We start from the raw sequence: 20,230 nt of genomic DNA, 5'->3' as shown, positions 1-20,230 counted from the left end.
CCTAAGAGAAATTAAAGAGGACACTAACAAATGGAAATTCATCCCATGCTCTTGGCTAGGAAGAATTACTATTGTCAAAATAGCCATCCTGCCTAAAGCAATCTACAGATTCAATGCAATTCCTATCAAAATACCAACAGCATTCTTCAATAAACTGGAACAAATAATTCTAAAATTCATATGGAACCACAAAGGACTCTGAATAGCCAAAGCAATCCTGAGAAGGCAGAATAAAGCAGGGGGGATCTCACTTCCCAACTTCAAGCTCTACTACAAAGCCACAGTAATCAAGACAATTTGGTACTGGCACAAGAAGACACATAGGCCAGTGAAACAGAAGAGAGAGTCCGGATTTTAACCCAAACATATACAGTCAATTAATATACGATAAAGGAGCCATGGATATACAATGGGGAAATGACAGCCTCTTCAACAGCTGGTGTTGGCAAAACTGGACAGCTACATGCAAGAGAATGAAACTGGATTATTGTCTAACCTCATACACAAAAGTAAATTCAAAATGGATCAAAGACCTGAATGTATGTCATGAAACCATAAAACTCTTAGAAAAAAAGTATGCAAAAATCTCTTGGACATAAACATGAGCAACTTCTTCATGAACATACCTCCCCAGGCAAGGGAAACAAAAGCAAAGATGAACAAGTGGGACTATACCAAGCTGATAAGCTTCTGTACAGCAAAGGAAATCATCAATAGAACAAAAAGACATCCTACAGTATGGGAGAATATATTCATAAATGACATATCCGATAAAGATTGACATCCAAAATATATAAAGAGCTCACGCACCTCAACAAACAAAAAGCAAATAAGCCAATAAAAAAATGGGCACAGGATATGAACAGACACTTTTCCAAAGAAGAAATTCAGATGGCCAACAGGCACATGAAAAGATGCTCCACATTGCTAATCATCAGAGAAATGCAAATTAAACCACAATGGGATATCACCTCACACCAGGTAGGCTGGCCAACATCCAAAAGACAGACAACAACAAATGCTGATGAGGATATGGAGAAAGGGGAACCCTCCTACACTGCTGGTGGGAATGTAAATTAGTTCAACCATTGTGGGAAAGCAGTATGGAGGTTCCTCAAAAAGCTCAAAATAGAAATACCATTTGACCCAGGAATTCCACTTCTAGGAATTTACCCTAAGAATGCAGTAGCCCAGTTTTAAAAAGACATATGCACCCATATGTTTATCGCAGCACTATTTACAAGAGCCAAGAAATGGAAGCAACCTAAGTGTCCATCAGTAGATGAATGGATAAAGAAGATGTGGTACATATACACAATGGATTATTATTCAACCATAAGAAGAAAACAAATCCTACCATTTGCAACAACATGGATGGGGCTGGAGGATATTATGCTCAGTGAAATAAGCCAGGCAGAGAAAGACAAGTACCAAATGATTTCACTCATCTGTGGAGTATAAGAACAAAGCAAAAACTGAAGGAACAGAACAGCAGCAGACTCACAGAACCCAAGAATGGACTAACAGTTGGCAAAAGGAAAGGGACGGGGGAGGATGGTTGGGAAGGGAGGGACAAGGGGGAAAAAGGGCAATACGATTAGACATAATGTAGGGGGTGGGGGGCATGGGGAGGGCTGTACAACACAGAGAAGACAAGTAGTGATTCTACAGCATCTTACTATGCTGATGGACAGTGACTGTAATGGGGTATGTCAAAAAAAAACCAAACAAAACACAACCAGACTAAAGTGAAACCAAAAAAACAAAACAAAAACTACTTCAAATTATTTGGAAATGAAGAATTATCAAAACCCTCAGTTACTGAACTAATTTTAGAAATTACTTAGAAAACCTCACTTAGAAAACCTCCACTATGAAACAATAAGCTTGCAACAAAATACCAAGTGAAAGCCATGTAATATAATCAGATTTGAAAAACACTACCTTCAGCTGCTCCTCAGCTGATTAGAGGAATAGAGAAATGTATAATACTTCCTGTACAAATGCATTTAGGGAAAGCAGGCTATGTTTATTAAAAAACTATAAAAGGTTACAATATAAATCTACCAAAAAAAATTAAGTTTTAAAAGTTAGGTGAGTCATATGTATCCAAATTCTGACCAAATCAAGACAACAATCCAATGCACAGAAAGATAATTATGTAAACCAAGGAGCAAAGAGCAATAAACAGAAATATCTTGTCAACAGACACTAAGTAATACAAACCTACGTTTGAATGTAACACAAACATGATTTCGTAAATACATGTGTTAGCTACCTTTCTCCAACATTAAAGTAGTTTAAGTGTTTAATATTTAGTTACAACATACATAATGTATAAAACCTTTAACTACACATAATGTAGTCTAACAAGTGTGAACCAAGTAAGAATGTAAAGTTTTTTTATGGGAAGAGGTACATTTCACAGAGACCCCAACTTGAAATAGATTGATTATCACACATACTGTAAAGGTGATAGACAAAGATGTTTATCATTTGCAACTGTATACAGAGAACAAATTGCTCATAAATCAGTTTCAGAATCTTACTAAGAGGTATTATAGTGGCTTGTCTAAAAGGACAAATTACTTATTTGGTGTTTTAAAATAGCAGAGATCAAGGTAAATTAAATAACATGAGTGAAAAAAGACATATAATGTACAATAGCAAGAGGTTAGAAAACTGACTACTGTGGAAAAGATTCATTAGTCTGTACAAGTTGGTTGTGATGATTATTGCCTACTTGTTACAGTAAATTACCAAGATTTTCATTGCAACAGTCTTTTCCCACACACGTCAAAATCTGGAAGCAATATACCTCTCTCAAAGTGTCATTTAGTGTTTACTTAGTGTTCTTTTTAACCCAACACTCAAAACACAGAAATAAGTTTTTGAATATCAACTAGCCATTTATGGAAGTGTAAGATACAGATATTCATAAACATTACAGAAGCTACAATTGAGGTACCTGGACAAACACCACCAACATTTATGGAAAAAGGTGTTGGTTTTAAAAGTGGTAAGTACTACATGAGTTATATAAACACTTTCATGTCCTTCAGAAACCAAAATGAAAACTTTATCGCCATTCTGCCAAACACTACATAACTAAAAATACTAAACAAAGGGTCATGACTCCAATGTACATGTCACAGAATTAAAACTCTAGTTAAGCAACTGAGTTACTCACTGAAGTAAATTAGAAAGTAAGACCAAACTTCTTTAACATGGTAATAATATTTTAGAAGCATCATCAGAACAAACACATTTACTTATAAACTGGCCTGGACTACATCCTGTAAAAAGAATTTTGCTTAGTACTAAAAGAGCATCTGTCAGCAAATATCCTGGAAAAGCTGTGGAATCATGCTCTTGTTTATTTCTCAAAGGACATTTGCCAGGTTGGAGGATACCTGTGTATATCTCCTAGCAGGTCTAGGGGTTCTACATACCAGTTAATTCAGTAATTGATAGAGGAGTATTTAAGCCAAATGGAGACTGAAAGTAGACCTTATATCAACATATACTAGATGGGTGGGGTTTTTTAATCACATGATAAACATAAATCATAAAATCAAATGTACTTACAAAGGTACACCTCTTTTATGTTACATAAAAAACTGCAGACTGCAAACTGTGCATGCTTACCATTAACATTTCACCTGGGAAAGCCGATGAGAGGGGTTTCTTGCAAATATTTACTGCCATGTTAGAAAACAAGTATGTGCAAACTGCAAGGTCCCTAAAATAGCAGTTAAAGAGTTTATATACAGAAAGATGTCACTATCTAATCAAATATGCAAGAGATAGAGTTTCCCAGAGTTTAGAACACAGAACAGTAACCACTACAGGCTCCTCCCCCATGGCCTTCTTCCCTGTGTGACAGTTTGACCCCTTTATTCTGGTTTTCACTTTCCCACAGTCCAGGTGTCTGAATGATCTTCTCAACAAGTTCCTCAAAGGCACACTGTACACCATCACAGGTTTTTGCACTTGCCTCTGAAATTCAAGGAAAAATGTCATAGTATATTCTTTTCTGGTCATATTCATGTTTTTCGGGGTAACTATTATGGCACAAATATCTTCCAACAACATACAAAGAGTCCAATCAGCAATTTTCCCCAACTCTCAAAGCTGAGCTATTTAAATTCTACCCATATGAACAGTGGTATGTAAGCCCAAGGTTTTGCGATAGAACTGTATATGTGTTCAAGCTCAACTCCAAGTTCTCTCCTTAATTTTTCAGCTAGTTCTTTAAATTAGCCCTCAAAGCAGATATTATTCCTATTTTAGAATAAGAAAATTTAAGCTCTAAGTTAAAACAATTAATCTGATTGTTCTGTACACCTGCAATCAAGCAGCTATGGGTAAATGCTTAGTCCTAAAAGATCATCTGTCAGCAAATATCCTTGAAAAGCTGTGGAATCATGCTCTTGTTTATTCCTCTAAGGACATTTGCCAGGTTGGAGGATACCTATATATCTCCTAGCAGGTCTAGGAGTTCTATGTACCAATTAATTCAGTAATTGATAGAGGAGTATTTAAGTCAAACGGAGACCAAAAATAGACCTTATATCAGCATATACTAGCTGGGCAGGTTGGGTAAATGATATGCAACCATGGTCACTGGTCCCATTTAAAATTTATGCTCAGGAAACCGATGTGGACATTTAACCCTGCCCCCTGATCTACATCTCCCTAGTGTTTACCATTTTTACTGTCTGAGATAACTATTTTATTCCTTCCTCTTAAAACTCCTCCATCTCAGCTCATGATCTAGCTTTATGTTGAGAAAAACAGAAACAAGCTGGTAAGAACCACTGATCATGCCACTAATAGGTTTACCAGCCTCCCTGAACATAATATCCTTAGGCTCTGCCTCCTGTGCTGTTAAAAAGGATGAACTATCCATGCTATGTAGGGCCCTCCCCTTTTCTAGTTTCTGGGCTCCTATCCCTACTCATTCACTGAAAAATCATATGCCTTCACTACTGCCCAAATTACTGTCCATCATATTAACCAACTAACCACCCACCCACTAGCCAGCTTGCCTTCAAGCCCATATGTCCTTCTAGAAGCCACCCAGTTTCTCTACTTGCTTTCAAAGCAAAACTCTCTTAAGGAGTTACCCACATAAGCTGTTTCCACTTTTTCTCTCACATTTTTTCTTCTAATTTGGCTCTAAATTTTTTCTTCTAATTAGGCTTTTCTTCCCACCACTTCATTGAAACTCTTCTACTAAAGACCAACAACATCTTTCATCTTGTCAAATTTAATGTCCTCATCTCATTTGATAACTTACAGCAATTGATACAGCTGATCACTTTCTTCCTTTAAATACTTTGTTTCTTGACTTCCAGGACACTGACCACTCCTAGTATTCCTCCTCCCACAGGCATGTCATTCTTAGCTTTATTTGCTGGCACCTCATCTTCTACTGACCTCTAATTGTTGGAGGACCCCAAGGTTGAATCTTCAGCCCTTCTCTATCTAGCTTTTCTTGCAGTGATCACTCCAATCCCACAACTTTAAATGCCACATAAATGCCAATAATTGGCATGTCCACTGGTTATCTGAAAGATGGTTCATTCTTATGTCCACACAGAATTCTTTACTGCCTATTCCCCTTCCCAAATCTGTTATCTCCATTTTCCATGAGCCCATTAATGGCAGCACAATTCACCTAGTTGTTCAATGTCAAAGCCTAGGAGTTACCCTTGACTGCTCTCTTTCATTATCCTCCACACCCAATCTATCATCCTAGCCTGTCAAGCTTAACTATCAAAGTATCTGCAGCTCTGCTACCTTTCTACGACACACTACTGCTACAACAGCCAAAGCAACCAGCATCAAATCACCTGGGCCACTCTAAGAGAGTATCTAGCCTCTTGCATGTGCTTCTTATGGTCCATTTTCTACACAGATGGGTCTTTTCAAAAAACTATCAGAACAGAGCACTGCAGTTTGCCAATTCTTGCTCTACCTACCATGCTTCTCACAAACATAAATCACTTGCATACAAATCACGTGGTGAGCTTGTTAAAAATGCAGATTTTAATGAAGAAAATCTGGGTTAGGGCCTGAAATGAAGCATTTCTAACTAGCACCCCAGTGGCGCCACCCCTGCTGGCACATGGACCAGCAGGTAATCCTTTAGTACTGGGTACCTGGCTTTCCTGAATGCCATTAGACACTACGAACTAAATACATACATTTTACGGTTCATAAAGAGAAAAGTGTAGTAGAAACTCGGATAAATATTCACACACCTACCTATAAATAACATGGAATGCTTTCGTGCAAATTTGAGGCCTTCATTTCTATCAACTTCACGATTTTCCTGAAACATAAATGCAAAGTTTAAGAAAAGCTACCAAAATAGACAGCCAAAATGCCAAGTGTCTGACATCTTACCTTATCAATTTTATTTCCAACTAGCATGTTTACTATGTCATTTCTTGTGCAGTAAGTTTCCAATTCATTTAACCAATTATCCAGTTTAACAAAGGTGTCTCTTCTTGTGACATCATAAACTGAAATGAAGAGTCATTTATTATATAAGTATTAGAAATAAGAAGCAATGATATTATATTTCTGATATGCAACCAGGAGCTAATGTTACCTTCAATGCTTAATAATCAGTGACTCCTGACAGATGGAAGAAACAAGTGTGTTAAGAAAAAAGGCACACACACACTTCAATTTTATTAATACACAGTGAGAAAAATGAAATTATATCCTGTGTGATAACCAAAAATTAACTTAAACAAAACAACAGCTGTCCCCATTCAGAACAGTAAGAGGAATGTTCAAAAAACCAAAAAGTGTTTATACATCAAATCTGTGGCAAAATACCAAAAAACTTTATATGAATTTAAACATCTATGACCATGTTAATTTGCTTCTTAAAAGGACAATTTGCAACTTGGAAAAAATTTGTAACATTAGTGGATGGGATCCTGATTACCTTCCTCTGTTGTCACTTTCACCTCATATCATCCTGCATTATAATAAATAAAGCACTTATTAATTGAAAGTTTTTTCTAAACTTAGGAGATGCTGAACCACAACTGTAAGAGTCACTGTCAAATGAACAGCAATGACACCAAAGCCTCACAAGCCACGATATAAAGAGAGAATTCTCTCTGCAACTCACCAATGCTCATGTTAAAGAGCTTCCCAGGAATATTAAGAATAAGCACATTTAAAAAACTGAAATTGAATCCACACTTGGTTTTTAAATTTTGTGTGGTTATGAATCAGCAGTGTTAAGTGGGTTGTGCTGTTTTTTAGGACTAATAAAATATATTCTACTATGCAACCAACACTTTTCTTCCTTTTATAAACTGTGGCAAATGTTAATATGCTGCTGACTGAAGATCAGTCTGGTGATGCCCTAAGACAGACCAACTATGTATGGATTAATTCTCAGTTATGTCCTCATCAACATGTGCTTTTTAAAACAAATAAATTAGTCAGATCTTTATTTTTTAATTGTTTGACAAAGGGCTGAAATTTTTAAAGTTTAAGTATTCATCAATATTAAATGAAGTTAATAAACTTCAAGTTACATAAAAGTAGCCCCAAGGATAAATAAAACAAAAACTTATTGACCTTCACAGACACGGAAAATCAGAAATCCCACTAATAAAACAATAACAACCTTACCTAATATAACGCCCTGTGCACCTCTATAATAGCTGGGAGTTAATGTTCTGAACCTCTCTTGACCAGCAGTATCCTAAAAGTGACAATCAGTTATTATTAAATAAAACAAAGTATAAATAATAAACTCAACATTACTAATTTAAGAGTAGAAAGTCAAATGCATTATTAAAACTATAATACACAAGTGCATTTAAAATTTGAAATTTAAATAGTGTTCTCTTTATGTGTTACATAAAATTAACAGATATTGACTCATCTCGAGAAAAATACAACTATGTAAAGATTTTCTACATTTTTATCACAGATTAAGGCCATTTCACTGAAAGCCGTGGTTCTCAACTCTGGCTACATTGATTAAATTTCTTGGAAACTGAAAAATACTGATGCCTGGGTCCAACCCCAAAAGATTCTGATTTAAAAAATATTCCGAAGTGATTCTAACGTAGAATCAAGGTTGAGAACCACTTATTTACAGAGAATTACAGGGGTGTCTTATTTTAGACAAGCAATTATGAGGCTGGACTCTGAGTGTTTTCTCTGTATCTTCTTTTAGGAAAATGCATAAAACCAACCCACTCCTTATTTCATGTTTCTGACGCCTACCAGGGTGATGAACATAAGATGTACACTAGCTAGGAAATAAATTTAATGAGAAAGGGACCTCATCTGCTTAATCACCAGTTTAACACTAGTGCCTAGAGCAATTCTTGCCCAGCTGCTTAACTTTTGTTGGGTGGGGAGTGGGAGGGAGATGAATAAACTAATTAATCTCTACTTTGGGGCCTGGCTCCTTCTGTCTTCTGTCTACCATCCTTGGACTGTAGCCTCAAGATTACTAGTATTATGCAAAGCTGCAGTTTGCCAACTGCTGTTTCAGTGCACTACCTGTTTTATGACGTAAGGTTTACTAACTAAAGTTTTACTGGAATATAGGCAAGCCCATTTGCTTATGTACTGTCATATGGCCCACTTTAGGGTTGGACTAAATATTTATTATCCAGCCCTTTAAGGAAAAGTGTGTAGTCTGCTCATGTAAAATAACTTGAAGGAAAGTAAAGATGTACATCTTTGAGCCAACAATTCTACTTCCAGGCATACATACTAAAGTAACTGGACAGAGAGACACATATAGACAGATAGACAGACAGATAATAGATAGGTGACACAGACAGACAGACAGAAAGACAGGAGGTGGGGAGACAGGCAGACAGACACAGCCACTGAGCATTGGGACATTTCTGACAGTTATGCTCTTATTCAGCACTACATGAACAAGTCTAGTTAGCAGAGCCATGTGGGTCAGAATGGTTGGGTTCACAGGCAATTTAGCCAGTAAGTAAAGACAGGGCATCAGTATTAAAAAATAAATCCAAGGTTGGCAAACTCAAATTTTATAAATATTTATACTAACAAACATGAAAAATAAATATTTTTCTAAGTATCACTCCATTCCCCAAAATGTAGGTTTTTTCAAACTTTAAAAAAAACACATTCAGTAACAGTAATTCTCTCATAGTCGAAATGATTTTTAGACTTTGTTTTTGATATTCTGAAAGGATTATATATTTTTAAAATGTGAAAAAGTAAAACAAGTCTGCCTAATTACCCAATTAAAAGAACTATTATCCTTTAATCAACATCAAATCCCCCCAAAATTTAAGACAAATTGTACATTCACCTCTAGAACACTACACACACTAATTTCTGCTTCTTTAAAAAGTACAAGTTTAATATTTATACAAAATACATTTTAAAACCTCTTACCCATATTGCAAGTTTAGCCTTATTTCCATCCACTGAAATTGTTTTCACTTTAAAGTCAACACCTTGAAAAAATGAAAGTTTTGATAAGAATCCCATAAAATATACTTGTAAAGTCAATCACCAAGAAAACCAGAAAATAGAAAAGCCACTTTATCAAGTGTACAAATTCATAACCTAAATTTGTAGAATTATGGATGTGAAGATAGAAGAAAAAGTGTCACTAAAGTCCTGCTGCTTAGGACTTTTTAATCAGGATAAATGAAAAACAAATGCTTGTAGAATTTAAACACTCACCTACCTGTCCTTCTTGAAAATATAAATATTGTATTGAAAAAATAAAATCCAGTGTAAGGGGATGATTGACAATGCACATTAAAAGCCTCTAAGAGCTAGAATTCACAGTGCTAATGCAGAGAAAACTACGTAAGGCTGATGTGAACTGGGGCATTTCTCGGGGTTCCTGAGCATCTACAAACTATTATTAAAAGTGTTGTCCACAGATGGCTAACTCAGATTCTGACTATAGGCAGCTTGGAGGACTGGTAAAAATATAAAAGGACCACTTACTCCTTGTCTTAAGAATTCTTTGCTGTGTTTTTATCCTAAAAAAGTATTGATTTCATATAACCTTATCAATGATCACTTGCTACTGCACAACTGCAAAGAGAGTTTCACACAAAAACATCTGTGTCCAACCCTCTAAGAATCTTCATAAGTGAAAAACAGGAGGGCTCAAAGTGCTGTGAAAATCTTAAAGTACTAATTTATGTAAAGAGCTTCGTAAGAAGTCACATAAGGTTTAACTACAGCAGCCCAAAAAACCTCTCCCTTTCCAGGAAAATGAGCTGACACATGCCATCTGGCTTAAATGAACATTAACTACCTATATGTCTTTAAAGAGCATAGAAAAATAATTCACAGTCTACCCCACTGGCCAGAGGGAAAACATGAGCTCAAGAAGCTTGGAAAGAAACTTTCAAAAGATCCTATTAGCTTGTCACAATCAATTCAGAATTGCCACAACTAAGATGAACAGCACCCTCATACACTAAATGCTTACTAGAACACCTGTCACCAATATGGAAATATATTAGTAATTCCTGGATATTTCTGGTGATCCATTATATACAAAATTAGGTAATAAAGGTACATTTCAAAATGTGTACTATGCAAGGTCTTTCAGTATACCAAAGATTAAAAAAAAAAATCTGGTGCTCTGGGCTAGGGTGATTAACGTTGTGCTGATAAAGCCGCACCTACAAAGACAGGCTTAAAGGACAGTACCAACCACATAGTCCAAGGAAACCTAAGTATAAAGTTCCTCTACAGCCAAACAAAAATTCCTATACATTACCTTTTTTCACCAGGTCTAAATAAAGGAATATTATGCCACAGCTATGTAAGAAATTTTACATTATTTGTATTTTATCCATACTGCTTTAAGCAACAAAACAAAACCTGAGAAAATTCAGGATGGAAAACATTCAGTACTAAAGGCCACTGGCAGATATTATAGAGATAGACTGCCATACATACTCCACAGTCACACACTCAAAGATTTTTCAGACAATATATAAAGAACTTTTCTCAATAGCACCAGACAGAATGTTCACAGGCAGAATGGCCTTTTTGCTAGCTACCTCTAATTTGCCCACCCAAGAGAAGAAACTCACTGCTCCCAGAATATTTGTTTTCCTCCCCTTCCCTAATTCCCTGTCTTTTTTATAATTTCTTATTTTTGCATATATTTGTTGACAGTCTAATTACTGCCTCTGTCATATTCACAATGAACACGTCAATAACCACCTCTAAGCTACTCTTCTGACACATCAGATCTGAAAGTTCCTCAGCAAACACTGCCCATTGGAGTCCTAAGAGTCAGCAGACACAGGCAGCCTGAAAGGGCACCTCATCTGGATTCAAACCCCTCAGGTCCCCTTATCTTTCCTTGGTTCCTCTGGTGAATCTCAGGTGCAGACATGGAGCTCTTCAGACTTCCCATGTTTAAACTGCTTCTTCACCAAGCTTGGGTGTTCTGTTCTGCAAGTGGCTGTTAACTTGCCTTTATTGGTGACAATAGTGGGAATCTTTTTGGTAAGTTTGATCTTGCCAACTTCTTACTACATTTGATTAAACTAGCTTTTCAACCTCCACATGTGGATACTTGTGATAGAAGCAAGCTGTCTAGAAAAGAACACTCACTCCTGTGTTTCTCTCTAGCCTACATAACACTCAGCACTCCTGTGACCAGATACATTGGGGAGGTGGGGTTTCCTACAACAAGCAATTCTGATTGTTCAGGGACACTAGCTAAGTATCCTATAATTCAAATCAGTTCTGAGACTATCTACCTGGAGTTAGAGTTAGATTCCACAGGGTAAGGGCTCAGTCCCACAAGACTACCAAATCCCCATTACAGATGCCAATCACCAGATCAGGTTATTACCTGTGCTTATGAGCAACAGGCTATAAATCAGAGGCTCCAATCAGCCCTTGCCTGATTCAATTAATGTGTGATACTTATTATTGTTTTATTATAAAAGGACACAACCCAGGAACAGCCACAGAGAAGAAATACATAGGGCAAGGTATGGGAAAGAGGTGGGGAGTTTTCATGCTCTCTCCAAGCATGCCATTCTCCCAACACATCCATGTGTTCACCCACACGGAACTCTGCAAATTCATGATTTAGTATTTTTATACAGGCATGTTTGGTTAAGCCATTGGCCTTTGATGACGGAACAAAATCTCCATCCCTCTCCCCAATCTGGGGGTGGGAGAAGAAGGGTTGGCTAAAAATTCCAACCCTTTAATCAATCACATGGTTGGTTGTCCAGGCAACCAACCTCTATCCCTAGAGGCTTTCCAGATGTCATGTCATAAACTCAGGTATAGTTCAAAGGGGTTTGTTATAAAAAACAAAAGACATCTTTATTGCTTGTATCACTTAGGAAAATCTGAGTGTTTCTGAATCTCTGTGCCAGGAGCCAAATACATATTTCTCACTACAAATCATAGTATCACACAGGAAAACAGTCATTTTCTTCTTTTTTTCTTGTCATTTGAGCTTACATTTTTAAATCTATGTATTTAATATGATATTTAATTCAGTTTATTGGCAGGAATCTTTTTTAGGCACACTTGCTTATTTTCTGATGGTTACTTTAGTTAAAACTAGATAATATGACCAATAAGGACTTTGAAACAAGCAGTTAAGTGGAACATGAAAATTTACCAAAGATATTATCAACTGCACCATAAAGAGATACTTCTGAATGGGAAACCATAACATATCATCTACCTGTTAAAAGGAGAAAAAGCAACCAAAAGAAACTGACTCAGAACTAAAAACAAAGATATAAAAACAATTATAACTGTATACCACCTGTTCAAAAAGTTAAGTACACAGGAGAGTTAAAAATACCTGTATCAAACATCTAGAAATGAAAACATCAATGTCTGAGATAAAAAATACACAGGACAAGATTAACAGAAGATTAGACACTGCAGGAGCAAAACAAGTAAATATGAAGACACAGCAACAGAAACTATCCAACAGGAAACAGAAGATATTCAAAGAAAATGAGAAGGCATCAGGGATCAGTGGGACTTTTAGTCTTGTAGGCAAGTAACTACAGCTGACAAAAAAGAGAGGCGAGAAAAGAAAGAGGGATAAAAAAATATAGCTGAAAAACATGTATAAATTAGAAATGGAGGACTTGAATAGCATTTAAAACCAATTAGACCCACTGGAACACTTGAGATTAAGTTTTCTCAAGTGCACACGGAACATTCTCCAATATAGACCATATGTCATCTACAAAACAAGTATTAATATATTTTAAGAGTATATTTATATTAAATATTAAATATATTTATATGAATTATTTTTCTGACCATAATGGAGATATTACTACCAATTTTACAGGAAAAAAAATCAGAAGAGAACACTATGAACAGTTATACATCAAAGAACTGGATAACCTAGATGAAATGGACAATTCCTGGAAACACAAATTCTGACAAAACTGACTTGTGAAGAATATGAAAATCTCAAGAGACCCATAACTAGTACAGAGACTGAATCAGTAAGCAAAACCTCCCAATAAAGAAAATTCTAGGACCAGATGGCTTCACTGGTAAATTCTGTCAAACATTTAAAGAACAATCTTCTTCACTTTTCTAAAAAATGAAGAGAAAGGAACACATCTAAGTTTATTCTATGAGGCCACATTATTCTGATACCAAAGACAGACAGTACAAGTTTTAAAAAACTACAGACCAATATCCCTAGAGAATATTGATGCAAAAATCCTCAAATGATGACACACTGAATTCAGCAGCTTATTAAGAGGATTATGTATCATGATAAAGTGAGTTTTATTTCCATTAATATGAGGATGGTTGAATATAACCAAATCAATCAAATAATATATTCTATTAATAGAACGAAGGGGAAAAATACCATATGATCATCTTAAGTGATGCAGAAAAAACATTTGACTCTACATCCTTGTATGATAAAAAGACTCAACAAACTAGGAATAGGACACTTCTCACTGTGATAGAGGCTACATAAGACAAAAACCCACTGCTAACATTATATCACTAGTGAAAGACTGAAAGGTTTCCTCTCAGATCAGAACAAGTCAAGGATGCCTACTCTAACTATATATTCTATTCTACATAGTACTGGAAGTTCTAGCCAAAGCAATTAGGCATGAAAAGGAAATAAAAGGTACACATTAAAAAGACATAAAATTATCTCTGTTCATAGATGACATGATCTTTTATGTGGAAAATCCTAGTGATTCCATAACACACACACATACACACAAACCTGTTGGGACTAATGGATTCAGCAAAGTTGCAGGATACAAAATCAACATGCAAAAATCAGTTGCATTTTTATACACTAGCAACGAACAATCAAAAAAGAAATGGTTTTTTTAAAACCACTCCATTTACAGTAACATCAAAATGAATAAAATATTTAGAACAAATCAAACCAAGGAAATTAAGTCTTATACTTTATGAGAGAAATTAAGACATAAACAGTGGAATAACATGTGTTCATAAATTCTAAGACTTAACATTGCTAAGATGACAACACTACCCAAAGAGATCTACAGATCTGACACAATTGCTATAAAAATTCCAACAGCTCTTTTGCAGAAATGAAAAAGCTGATACTCAAATTCATACAGAGTTGCAAAAGGCTCTAAACAGCAAAACAATATTGAAAAAAAGAGAAGAAACTTAAAAGACACACTTCCTAACTTCAAAACTTACTACAAAGCTACAATAATTAAAACAAACGGTATTTGCATAAGGACACTTAAGCCAATGGAATAAAGAGCCCAGAAATAAACCTTCACATATATAGTCAATTGCTTTTCAACAAGAGAGCTAAGAAAATTCAGTGGAGAAAAGGCAGTCTTTTCCACAAATGATATAGGGGAAACTGGATATCCACATACTAAAGAATAAAGTAGAACTCTTGGGACTCTCTCCCCCTCTCCTGGCCTTAGCCAGGAGCTCTGTCCTCTCGCTTTATTTCTAAATAAAAGCCTCTGCCTTTTTCTCCTACCTTGCATGTTTGCAAAGTTCATTCTTCGACTCTGCAAACAAGAACCCCGGCATCATTTTGGGGGGCTCATCCAGGATAAATTTGGAGATGGTAGCATCCTCTTCAAGTTTTAAGCCAGACATACCTCTGGCATGCATTCTGAAGGGTTGGAGGCAATTTGATCCCCAAACCCTGAAGAAGGGCCTTATCTTCTGTACACAAGCCTGGCCTCAATACAAATGCTCTGATTAGAGAGGCTCAGCCCCTGAGAGAAGTATACAATATAATTAGGTTATGCGGCTAAATTTATTTTGCCATAAAGAAGGAAAATAGTCAAAAGTCCTGTGGACTAGTACAATATAAAACTAGTTTTCTAAATCCTTTTATTAGAAATTTTTTCTACTTATTGGGTTCAATATCCTAAAAATTGGGAGGTTTTAAACTAGACTTCCTGATACAAAAGAAATTTATATTCTGCAATACAGCCTGGCTTAAATCTTTCAAAAGAAAAGAATGCTTAAAGAGAGATTTGACTTGGTCATGTTTAGTGAAGCTTTTGTAAGTAATCCAGCATGCTTGTTAAGAATGAGTGAACTAAATAACTGTAGAAACTGAACTTTTTAGTAACTGGGTGTGACAGTGTGATAGAGAGTGTATACCTACATATGGATTCAAAATCTTTATAGTAACCTAAAACCTTAAAGTTTTGCTAAGTAGACATACTTTGTGCTGAGAAATTGTGCTGTAAAGTACATTTCCAGAAATTATGTGTTCATAAATTTGTCAATCTAAACAATGCTAGTTATTACAGTTCACAATAGCTTACTTCTCAGTGTTCATTGAAAACTAAAGTTTCCAATGGTATTATGTTCTAATTAAAACTACTTAAAACAATAAGGAAAACATCTCTGCATGCTAGAAAAGATGTGTGTTTTGATAAGAGAAGGTATAAGAATGGAAATGCATTTTATTAAGGGTAAAAAGAAGGTAACTTTGTTCTAAAGTACAGCTGGTTATTTAAAGAGGGAGAACTGTGAATGTAAAAAAAGGAAGTTGTAGAAAGTTTGCAGAAGAATTGATATGGTCATGTTTTGTGAAATTAAAGTAAATGAGTCTTGTTATCAAGTACACAGCAGTATTAGAATTTTGTTTTCTGTTTGTTAAAAGGACAAAGTTTTCTTAAGCTACTAGTCTGCTGTTAATGTTGAAAGATTGCAAAGGTTTTCTAATTATTTTATCAAGGCAATTTCTCATGCCTAAAGTCTCAATAAGTTAACAGGCATAAATTCTCCTTCTCCTATGATGCTACAAAGAATTTAACTACCATTATAGCTCTACCTCAACTGCAAAATGCCTCCAATGTGCTAGTTCTACACGCAATTAACAACAGATATGAAAGCAGTTTTTTTCAAATCTGGGATGAGTACCTTAGGGTTACTCCAATGGCAGGATGCTTAAATCAAAAGGCTCCCCTCTGCTGAGAGCAAAAAAACCATTCTAATAACAATCGCCCAAGCTTCACCCGATATTTAGACTGGCTTCCCAAAAACCACTGTTCATATATAAAAACTTTACAGGCTACAGATTGGCTTGCACCAGACAGGACAACCTGCCCTGGTATCCATTGGCCAGCCCCAAATGGCACTCACTGGCTGTGTGGAATTAATCCCTGGTCATGGCTCCCTCCAGGGTAGATAGGGAGGTGCACTCTGGGATTTCCTTGGTTGCAAGGATGTTGGGCTAAGAATACCCCACACCCTGCAAAATTTCCAAGCCTCCAACATCAATGGACTAGGAGTGTTTTTCATTGATATATAATCACTGTAAGGTTGGAGGCACCGGAGGGAGGGGTGAGCACGTTGGTCACTGACGACGTGCCAAAGTCCCTGGCTGCTGCCCCCTCCCAACCTGAAAAATGTGCCTTAGGCTAGCCAATCCCCACACGGCTGTAAATCTATGCTCTGCCTCCCTCTACCTTCTTTAAAAACTGGCTGCCTGCCCTGCTGGGCGAGACTTCTCCAGCCTGTCCGGGTGCAGACTAGTGAACCTTGCCTGGGATTGCGCTCAAATAAACTGCCTGGCCCTTTGCTGCCTCTCGTCACCTGCTTATTTTGGTTAGAATTTATCTTACATTTGGGGCTGAAAAACCTAGGAAGGAGTGTGAGCATGGGGCCCCAACCAGCCACCGGTGGCCCTGCCCCCTCCTTCCCCGACCCGGGACCTCAGCCTGCTCTCCACTGCATAGACTATTTTCTGGTGAGTCCCTCAGCTTCTCCTGGTCTGTTTCCCTTCCTAACTCCGTTTCACTTGGTCCATTCGAAATCGTAGCTACGTCCAGGTTGGGGCATCTGGCCCCTGGGCATGTGGCACATCCACTGTGGGCATCCGGGACACCCACCCCTGGCACTGCGGTGTGGGAGACACCCCTCACCCAGGCCATCTCCCCTGACTTGGCACGCTTGGGACGCTGGGCGCTCCTCTCAGCAGGATTAGTTGGGGAGGTGACGCAGACATGGGGAACCAGCCCTCGAAAGCGGACGCTCAGACCCCACTGCGGTGTCTCATTTCTAATCTGGCTGCTCTATATTTGTCCCGGGAAGTTCGCAAATGGAAGCTGGTCTTTCTTTGCTCTCAGGCCTGGCCTCAGTATCCCTTGGACAACCAATCTCGCTGGCCCCCTAAGGGAACTTTCAATTTTAGCCTCCTCACCGATGTGACTAATTATTGCCACCAGAGCAGAGAGTAGAGTAAAATCCCATATGCACAGGCTTTTTGGACTTTGTGCTCCCGCCCAGACCTTTATGTTAAGTGTTCAATGACCCTGGTTCTCCTGGCCCGATCTCCAGTTAAAGATTGTCAGCCTCTTACTCTGCCCAGTCCTTCTTCCTTTTCAGATCCACCGGAGGACCTTGGTCTCCCACCTCTCTCAGCTCGCTACCTCGACCTCTCTCCACCACCATCTTTAAGTTCTTTGTCCTCCCCCGTGTTGCTGCCATCTTAAAGTCCTACGTTCTCAACCATGCCGCCTCCCTGCTCCTCTCCTCTTCTGGTGGCTGCACCACCCCCTCCCCGTCTCCTTCCACCTTCACCACCGCTTCCCCCACTGGACCATGTTCCTCCCACCCTCCGGTTCCAGAAGCCACAGACAAGACTCCTCCCAGCACAGACCTGCCTCCTTTCTCTCCTGACCCTTCACCCCTGCCCACACCTGCCGTTTTGTGAGTGGTCTGGCATGGGTGTTGGGAGTGGGTGAGCTGGGCGTAGCAAGTGAACATCTTAGTGATTGTGTATTGCAGTGTGTGTGCCTGCCTGCAGCCTGAAAATTTTTGTAGTGACCTAGAATCTTAAAGTTTTGCTAAGTATACATATTTTGTGCTTAGAGATTATGCTGTAAAGCACATGGTGTCAGGAATTATAAAGTGTGTTCATGAATTTGTTAATCTAAAAAATGCTCGTGCGATGGTTTACAATAGCCCACTTCCCAGTGTTCACTGAAAATTAAAGTTCCTAATGGTTTTGAGGTCTAATTAAAGCTATTTAGAGAAGAAAACATCTCTACTTGCTAAAAAGATGTGTGTTTTAATAAGAGAAAGTATAAAAAATGGAAATTCATTTTAAGGGTAAAAGAAGGTAATTGTTCTAAAGTACAGCTATTTATTTAAGAGGGAGAACACTGAATGTAAAAGGAAAGCTGTAGAAAGCTTGTGGAAGAATTTAATATAGTCATGCTACAAAAAATTAAAGCAAATGAGTCTCAGTATCAAGTACACAGCAAAATTAGAATTTTGTTTTCAGTTAAAAAGAAAGTTTTTTTAACTGTTAGTCTCCTATTAATGTTAAAAGATTGCAAAGAGGTCTCTAATTGTTTTATCAAAAGTTTCTCATGCTTAACGTCTCAATGGCTAGTCTGAATATTTAAGATAATGAGATCTAAATATGAAAAAACTAAAAGCTAAGCTTTGCTAATAACTGTGTAACCTTCTGTATTTGCCTTTAAAATATTTTATTGTCATTCTAGTTAAATAGATAAGTATTGTTTTATAGTAATTTATGATTCCATTTAGACAAATGTCTTAAAAAAAACTTTAACAGCTTCCCAAAATCAAATTCAAAAAGGTGCTTTTACCTCTAGTTAACTCTGATATTTTCCAGAGGGCCCCTGGAACATGTCAGAAGAATTTTTTCTCATTAGAGAAAGTATTTGGCCAATTTAGCTTATTTATCTGATATAAACTTACCTGCTAAATTGCCTGGAAGGCACTGGCAAAGGGAATGATGCTAAACTTTGTTACTGAATGTTTTGTGCTAGAAAAATATCCAAATTTCCTTATGTCAACTGTCTTACAGGAAGCTCTCATCATATCTTTAGTCATTGTCATTTGTAAATCTTTTGTCATTTATAGTCACTGTTTTATTACTCCTAAACTAGTAAAGAACTAGATTTCACCAGAACAAATATTAGTTACATAAGACGCAAGTTAAAAAGGCAGAAGAGGAACCCTAAACTCCACTCCATGACCTGGTAACCATGGCCTTTAAAGTCTTTAATACCCATGATGAAGAACATGAGAGGAGGACAGTGTCCCAAACCCAAGCCTTCGCGGCGGCCCTGTGACCAGCAGGACAGGGGTCTTATCACACCAAAGACCAGTCCAGAGCTTGTGAGCCTCCGGGACCCTGCTTCCGGTGTGGCCAAGGAGGCCCCTGGGGAAAGAGATGCCCCAATGCAACCAACAAGCCGACTAAACCCTGCCCAGTTTGCAGTAAGAGAAGTCATTGGAAAGTACACTGCCCATTTGGGGAAAGTCATCCTCCCACGACAGAGTCTTGTGAGAGACAGGCCCCCCTGAGGGACTCCCCTCCGCACCTGCTGGGCCTACTCGACGACTGAAGATGCCTAGACTCGAATACCCCTATCACCCTTGCCGAGCCCAGGGCCACACTGTGAGTAGTGGGTAAATCCATCTCCTTTTTGGTAGACATGGAAGCTGCCTACTTTGTTTTACTTTCCTTTCACGGGAATTTACATCCTTCCCAAGTCTCGGTCTTGAGTGTCACGAGAACCCCTTCTAAGCCTCTAGAGACAGGTCCGGTAGCCTGCACATTTGAGAGCCATCTTCTTACCCACTCATTTCTAGTCATCCCGTACTGTCCCTTCCCTTTGTTAGAGAGAGATCTCCTCTCCAAGCTTGGTGCCTCTATCTCCCTGCCTCTTAGTCATACCCAACT

The 20,230-nt window shown here is 37.7% G+C and overlaps 1 protein-coding gene across 2 annotated transcripts in view; it reads right to left on the bottom strand.

Moving 5' to 3' along the window:
- Window positions 1–2,008: 2,008 nt before the first annotated feature.
- Window positions 2,009–20,230, bottom strand: part of RAB18 (RAB18, member RAS oncogene family) — a 56,950-nt gene continuing 38,728 nt past the window's right edge. The window contains exons 3-7 of one of the 2 annotated variants that reach the window (XM_057498330.1): window positions 9,433–9,494; window positions 7,669–7,741; window positions 6,415–6,533; window positions 6,274–6,340; window positions 2,009–3,999 (exon numbers count right to left, since the gene is read on the bottom strand). In XM_057498330.1, the coding sequence (XP_057354313.1) occupies window positions 3,824–3,999; window positions 6,274–6,340; window positions 6,415–6,533; window positions 7,669–7,741; window positions 9,433–9,494 (497 nt within the window). In that variant the 3' untranslated portion in view covers window positions 2,009–3,823. The remainder of the gene's footprint in view (window positions 4,000–6,273; window positions 6,341–6,414; window positions 6,534–7,668; window positions 7,742–9,432; window positions 9,495–20,230) is intronic. The other variant, XM_057498331.1, reaches the window with a different exon arrangement.

This window comes from Manis pentadactyla, chromosome 3 (genome assembly GCF_030020395.1).
Source record: "Manis pentadactyla isolate mManPen7 chromosome 3, mManPen7.hap1, whole genome shotgun sequence".
Lineage (NCBI taxonomy): Eukaryota > Metazoa > Chordata > Mammalia > Pholidota > Manidae > Manis > Manis pentadactyla.
This window is presented reverse-complemented; position numbering and strand designations above follow the sequence as displayed.